We start from the raw sequence: 7245 nt of genomic DNA on the forward strand, positions 1-7245 counted from the left end.
TATTTGAATTCAATGAACAGTTTTGTGCATATAATCTTGTTTCATCCATTGTGGAAAGAAAAACTTGGGGATGAACAGTGTAAACTGAATGTAAATGAATTAAATGCACAAGTTGCTATATAATTTAAATACCTTATATTTGAATGGTAAAAACTTTCAGCAACAATTTCTATGAGTGAAAAGAAATACATCAAGAGGTTAATTTAACTTATTTGTAAGTTTGTTTTATTCCTTAAACTACACCAGCCTTCACAAAGCTTTTAGAAAAACACAACCCAAAGCCCAACGTTTTAGAAAATACTTTGTATTATATTAAGATAATAGCTTTTTTACTGGTATTGTACTTCTTCACAGGTGTTGGACTGGTAGCTCCTCTACTCCTAAACTCTCCCGAAGGTTAACAGATCTAGTCCCTGTATCTTCACACCAGCCATGGAGCCTACCAAAGTCCAGTCTGAGGGGGGGCTCAATGTCACTCTCACCATCAGACTGCTCATGCATGGCAAGGTAACAGATATCTACATATATATTATGAATGCAAAATACACACACACACACACACACACACATCATCTAAACCGCTTGTCCTTCTGGGTTGCGGTGGGAGCTGGAGCCTATCCTGGCTGTCATTGGGCGGAAGGCTGAATGCAAAATAAAAGTGGTAAATTGTGAATTTCTTACATGCAGTAGTACAATCATCCTTAACGCAGAATCATCTGTTTGCTTTCTAGGAGGTTGGTAGCATAATTGGAAAGGTAAGAAAATCGTCTGCAAACAAATTACATATGTATAGTTTGAACCCCTTGGTCAAATATATGATTTGTTGATTTGTTGATAATTTAACACTTCCTCTACATCTTAAATATGACATTTTTCTGCTATGTCATTATGCTATTTTTTTTTTCTGCTATTTTTGTGCACAAATTCAATTTATTTGCATAGTTTAACATATTAGAAAATAAAACATATACTATAAAACTTTTGCACATGCCATATTTTAGTTTTTTTTTCCCACAGTATCTTAATTTAAGCAAATAAACAGTAATAGTACCTTAAAATGTGCAGAAATGTGTTCTCTGTAGAGGATGTGTTAACTTATTTTCACTTAGAAAATCAACTAAACACGTAATCTGACCAGGGTGCTCAAACTTTTGCATACAGCTGAGTATATATATGGTTATATTTTTTACATACATATTCAACTGTTTGTCTTCCACAAACATAATTTGCTTCTTTTCAGAAAGGGGAAACAGTCAAAAAAATGCGTGAGGAGGTAGGTGTGGTTGGTAGTTTTGACATCCTTTTGGTTAAGTCCCTTTGGTCTCTTGTACACATAGCTAATGTGTTAGTTACTGTATTATCTGTCCTCGGTTTACAGAGTAGTGCTCGTATAAACATTTCAGAAGGAAACTGCCCAGAGAGGATAGTCACCATCACAGGCCCTACAGATGCCATATTCAAGGCTTTTGCCATGATTGCGTACAAGTTTGAAGAGGTATCTTCAGAGTCAAAGTCATGTTGATAAAATGCTACCATCCCTAAACATTATTTTACATTAAAGTACACTAAAATTGAGTCTTTTGTGTTCTCTCAGGATATCATCAACTCCATGAGCAACAGCCAGGCTACCAGTAAGCCTCCAGTGACCCTGCGTTTGGTGGTACCAGCCAGCCAGTGTGGTTCTCTGATTGGGAAGGGTGGCTCTAAGATCAAGGAGATGAGGGAGGTAAGACATCCTCCAATGATCACAGCTGGGGATTAGCTAACATTAGTGGGGACTTGGGGTCAGAACGTCTCCCAAACTACAATGAAACACCACCTACATAACTATAAGTTGTTTGGAAGCGTTGCCAGAAAAAACCTCTGTTGTTAAGAACTAACTAAATCAAGTGCCTACAGTTTGCCAGATGTTACTGCAACGTTCAGTGGGAGCGTGTTCTGTGGTCAGATCAGAACAAAATACAGCTTTTTGGCAATTTTTGGTGTAGCACAAAGATAGCCATGCAGAAAATTACTTCATTCCTACCGTGAAGAGTGATGGATGTGTGATGTTGTGGGGCTCTTCCAAAGGCCCTGAAAAACTTGTTCAGATTCATGGCAACATGGTCTCCATCAAGCACTAGCAGATATTGCATCAAAACCTGACTGCCTCAGGCAGGAATTTAAACTGGGCCATGGTTAGATCTTACAAAAGGATGATGATTCAAAGCACACCACAAAATCATTACAAAAATTGCTCACTGACCACAGAATCAATGTTTTGCCATGACCATCCCAGTCCCCTGACCTGAGCCCCATAGAAAATATGTGGGATGAGCTGAAAAGATAGGTCCACAAGCATGGACCTCAGAATATGAAGGCACAAAGTACTAAATGAAGGCGTGCCAACAATTGTGGAAAAATATTTGAGAAAAATATTTCATTATGAAAAGTTTTAGTTTTTTTTGTTCAATAATTGTACTTCAAATAAAGGTTAGATTTTTGTCAATGTTTTGAATGAAAGCTCAAAAAGATAAGCAATAAGTACTGTATTTTACCAGGGGTGCCAGTATTTGTGGAGGGCACTGTATTACACTTATCAAGAGTATTTTTTCATTGTTAGTTTTAGAAATTGTTTGATTAGCAGTCATAACCCTGCCTAGAACTGCATGTTCAAGTCAAGAACCATGCAGGAACCTATATTCATAAGAGTGTACTGTGAAAACTACTGAATTAATAGAGTCCACTCTATTTAAACCAAACCATAAACTTAAATATTCCATTAATCAATTTTCTTGTCATATTTGTATATCAGAGACCCCAAATAAAGCTTTGTGCTGCTGTGTACATGTTCTTTCTTACCCTTCTAAAGGTGCCTCATCTATTTTTTTTCAGTCTACAGGAGCTCAGGTGCAGGTAGCAGGGGATATGCTGCCCAACTCCACCGAGCGGGCCGTCACCATCTCGGGTACTCCGGACGCCATTATCCAGTGTGTGAAGCAGATCTGTGTGGTGATGCTGGAGGTAAGGGAGAGGATCACATAAGGATCACATGATGCATTTCAAAGTTATGCAATGCTCTTAGCACTTCACTTTAGGGTTATTTGTTTTGCTATGACTCAGAATAAAAAAGAGTACACTTGTGCCTTTCAGGCTCTTCTTATGTCATTGTGTATAAAACACAACATATGCAACAGAGATGCTGCTCATCTTTGGCCTCCAAGTCTGCTGACTATTCCTATTCTTATCTCTCTGTCTGAAGTTATCTTGAACCATTTCTTTTTTTTCCCCTCCGACTTCTCTTCCACTTGTTTTACCATTTGATTCTCTGCCATTTCCATTTGTCCTTATCTTTCCTTACTTCCTTCTCCTTCCTTCTTGACGTGCCAGTCCCCACCCAAAGGTGCTACGATCCCATACCGACCCAAGCCTGCCTCTGCTCCAGTGATTTTCTCAGGGGCACAAGTGAGAGCGGACCCATTGGCAGCCCCCTCAACAGCCAACCTCAGCCTGCTGCTACAGCACCAGCCTCTGCCTGTGAGCACTTAATGTATTTATGTTTACACACTCACTAACACACGAGAGTGGGTCACAACTTGGGCTAAACAAGGGCTAAAACATAATGTGGATGTTTTATGTATTTTAACAGGTTCATGTAAAACATGCTTTTACTTGAATGTTCTCAAGAGAATCTCTGATAAAGTGTGGGAATGGGATCCAAATGTATGGCCACAACTCTTTTCCACGCTTTACTAAGTCATGATCACGACTTAACTATTAAAACCAAATATCTTGTTCTCCCGCTTTACTAAGTTGTTTCCACAACTTAATTGTGTCATGACCATGACTTAGTAAGTCATGGCTACAAGTTAACTATCAACGATGAACTATTGTCTCATTCCCATGCCTTACTAAGTCATGTCCATGAATGAACTACCTTGTCCCCATGCCTTACTAAGCTGTGGTCATGACTTAACTGTCATCTATTAACTATTATCTCGCTTCCATGCCTTACCAAGTGGTGGCCTCTGGGATAACTATCAAAACTTTATTATCTCATATCCACACCTTACTAAGCTGTGGTCATGACTTAACTATCTTGTTCTTATGCCATAGTAAGTCTTTGTCATGCATTAAGATCCTATTCCCACACCTTAGTAAGCTGTGACCATTTTTAGTAGGAAGGAATGTCAGTGGGGATCCCATAGTGACTCGCTCTCCCCTACAACAAAACAGTGTCTGATGGTAATATAGAATTTAGAACTAAAACATCAGCCCACTCAGTGGTGTAATTACTGGGGGAAGCGAAGGGCAAGCACACTGGGAATCATGTCTTTACCATTGAAATCTTAATTGGGCCTCTTATATAGATAATGACACAATTGTACACCCATGACTCACAAAAAGATCCAACTTCTTACCAACATACCTCACCTGTTAGATTCCATCAACACTACACAGACAACACTGATGTCTATCTCTCTCTTATATATAACATATAATGCATCGCATCCATAGTAACCGTTTTCAAATAGATCCTTCACAACCTGCAACATGATATATTCACTATTTATAATCCTAAAATCTTAAAGGATAAAACTATTGGGCATGGTAACTAAATAAGAAAAATGATTACTGTGATCCAAATAGTCTAAGATAAACATTTAGGTTTTTATTTAGTCTAATGTTGGATGCTAGTGGGTAGAGTAGCATGCCTTGAGAGCATCAGCTTGTTTGAGACATAACAATAGCAAATAAACAAGCAGACTGCATTGTTATTTATTATTATTAATTTTCGTATTGTGGTGGGGTGGGGGGGCATTAATTTTTTGCACCAGGGCCCAGAAGATTGTAGTTTTGCAGGTGAGCCCATACAAAAAAGGCTGATGGTATCGCATTGATGTCATTTGATGTATTAATGTTCAAATCAGGTCTGACACCCAAGAAAACATTTTTCTTGCTGTTTTTTTTGTGTCTATGTATATGTGTCTATATCATTCTCGTTCTCTGTCTCTCTCTTCTAGACCTACACCATTCAGGGACAGTATGCCATCCCTCATCCTGATGTGAGTAGAAAGACCCCTTTTATCTTTCTCTTCATCTCTGTTCAGTCTTCTAACTACCTTTGCTTCTTCTTTTTATCTCCCTATAATATTATTTGCGTTATTAATAGCTTATTCCTTAACAACGTAACCTGAATTCACGACTAGTCTAATTAAAATTCAGCTCTTTCTTCCTGTGTTTATAAATCCCCCTTAATAGTCTTGTATCAGCTTACATGTTTAGATGAGTTTATGGAGGTTCTAAGCAGGACTCCTGTGTTGTGACGATAACCTCTTAGTTGTACTGTCCCTCCTCCCTTCCCCAGCAGTTGACCAAGCTCCATCAGCTGGCTATGCAGCAAACCCCCTTTACCTCCCTTGGGCAGACCACCCCCGCTTTCCCTGGTACGTACCCGTCCACCCCACCCGCTGCACATCCTTCACTCTGTACCCATAGTGCTTCTTTTACTCTTTTCTTTCATTCTTTTCCCTTTGAGAGTTAGGTCAACTTAGTGAAGACTTCACATAAATTACTGAATCCTAATCATTAGTTAGCACAGCAATTCCTACACAGGTACACTGGTAACAGTCATCCAGCTATGACAACATACTAAAGGACTGCTTGTAACATCCTTTAGAAAATAAAGTACATCCTCTAGAACTGTATATCCATTTCTCATAAAAACAACATCCAAATGGAAAAGGCTTGTCATGCTATGAGTCGGTTGTGATGATAGATTGGACCCATGGGAGCTGACAGCTCTAAAAAAGCATAACCCCCATGTCTTCTTTCTACCTGTCTGTTTCTCCATCCTTTCACTGTTCTACAGGTGTGGATGCCAGTTCACAGGCCAGTACTCATGAGCTCACCATTCCAAATGATGTGAGTGCTGACTTTATTTATCTACCTGAGAGCAAACAGCTGAAGATTCACGGTAGGGGTGGGTCATACGACAAGAACATTATATCACAATACTTCAGGACATATTTATAATATATGATATGCATCATGATATTTAGTTTTTCTGAGTTTTAATACATTTGAACAGATAAATATTATATAATAATTATAATAATACAGTAATACTTTTTCCTTTTATTATCATATTTTTATTTAATGTTTTACAAACTGCACTGCACTAAATCCAATTAAAGAGGCCTATTTGTGCTCACTTTGTAATGAAACATGCAGTTAGTCAGTGTTCTTTAAGTACTGATGATATTCACAATATGCTCAGAAAAGGGTATTGTGACATAATTCATCATAATGATAAACAAATATCGTCATATTGCCCACCCCTAAGTCACAGTTATTGCCAAAAAAATACATTTTCCATCGCCATATCAGCCAGTTTGTTTCTGTACTGCAGTCTTTCTAGCATTAGTAAAGCTAAAGCAGTTTAGCTTTTTCCCCTTAAAATGCATCATCTACTTAACCTGTGCTATCTTTTTCCAGCTAATAGGCTGCATAATTGGGCGCCAGGGCACAAAAATCAATGAGATTCGTCAGATGTCTGGGGCTCAGATCAAAATCGCTAATGCCATGGAGGGGTCGTCAGACCGTCAGATCACCATCACGGGTACACCTGCCAACATCAGCCTGGCACAGTATCTCATTAATGCCAGGTGAGCGTCATAACCAACTTTGGCATACAGTTAAACAACACATGCATTAACATAATAAAGTATGCTAATAAATCACAGTATTAATAGCCATAAGGCACTTATAGTATGTTATGTTCATCTGCAAACTTTTAAGAGACCACAGTTTTAATACCGGTTTGTCAGCTTGGCCTTGCCACCCCGATGTCATCTTAAGGACCATTACATTACTTTATTAGCTCAAGTGAAGTATGTTAGTTGAGCCCTCAGAGGTGCGAGGGACTGATTCTGGAAACAGAAGTGTTGACTTCAGCAGCAGAACTTGCCCAGAAATCATTGCTATGTGACGCATTTCCCTTTATAAACCCCAAAGCTGTTTATAATTCATAGCAGTACACTACTTTAAAATGCTTAATATTTAAAAACTATAACTTTAGATTTGCTGGGTTTTAGCCTGTAAATTACTCCATCTCTCTTACATGATTGTGAATACAACTTCAGCACTTTAATCTGCTAGCTTTCTAGTTAGCTAGCATGTTAAAAGCTACAACTACAAAAAGAAAGGCATTACATCACAGCTCTGTACTGAATTTTATAGCCAGACAAAGCAATTATTCACAAT

At 38.5% G+C, this 7245-nt stretch overlaps 1 protein-coding gene across 8 annotated transcripts; it reads left to right on the forward strand.

Moving 5' to 3' along the window:
- Window positions 1-432: 432 nt before the first annotated feature.
- Window positions 433-6651, forward strand: LOC118807530 (poly(rC)-binding protein 3-like). Of its 8 annotated transcripts, none has more exons than XM_036569546.1 (11): window positions 433-507; window positions 732-755; window positions 1241-1273; window positions 1379-1495; window positions 1595-1726; window positions 2875-3003; window positions 3370-3516; window positions 5004-5045; window positions 5348-5430; window positions 5793-5904; window positions 6478-6651. In XM_036569546.1, the coding sequence occupies exons 1-11, from the start codon at window positions 433-435 to the stop codon at window positions 6649-6651; spliced, it is 1068 nt and encodes a 355-aa protein (XP_036425439.1). The 8 variants fall into 8 exon arrangements, with proteins under 8 accessions (XP_036425439.1, XP_036425440.1, XP_036425441.1 ...); XM_036569547.1 differs by having other exon boundaries at window positions 5351-5430; XM_036569548.1 differs by having other exon boundaries at window positions 5351-5426; window positions 5852-5904.
- Window positions 6652-7245: the final 594 nt, after the last annotated feature.

This window comes from Colossoma macropomum, unplaced genomic scaffold (genome assembly GCF_904425465.1).
Source record: "Colossoma macropomum unplaced genomic scaffold, Colossoma_macropomum, whole genome shotgun sequence".
Lineage (NCBI taxonomy): Eukaryota > Metazoa > Chordata > Actinopteri > Characiformes > Serrasalmidae > Colossoma > Colossoma macropomum.

Bases quoted from the DNA above. Each gene is read 5' to 3' on its own strand.
- LOC118807530 (XM_036569546.1), top strand. From the start codon at position 433: ATGGAGCCTACCAAAGTCCAGTCTGAGGGGGGGCTCAATGTCACTCTC. The intron at 1,274-1,378 runs GTAGGTGTGGTT...CTCGGTTTACAG, and splicing joins TCAAAAAAATGCGTGAGGAG to AGTAGTGCTCGTATAAACAT. The intron at 5,431-5,792 runs GTACCCGTCCAC...GCTCTAAAAAAG, and splicing joins ACCCCCGCTTTCCCTGGTAC to CATAACCCCCATGTCTTCTT.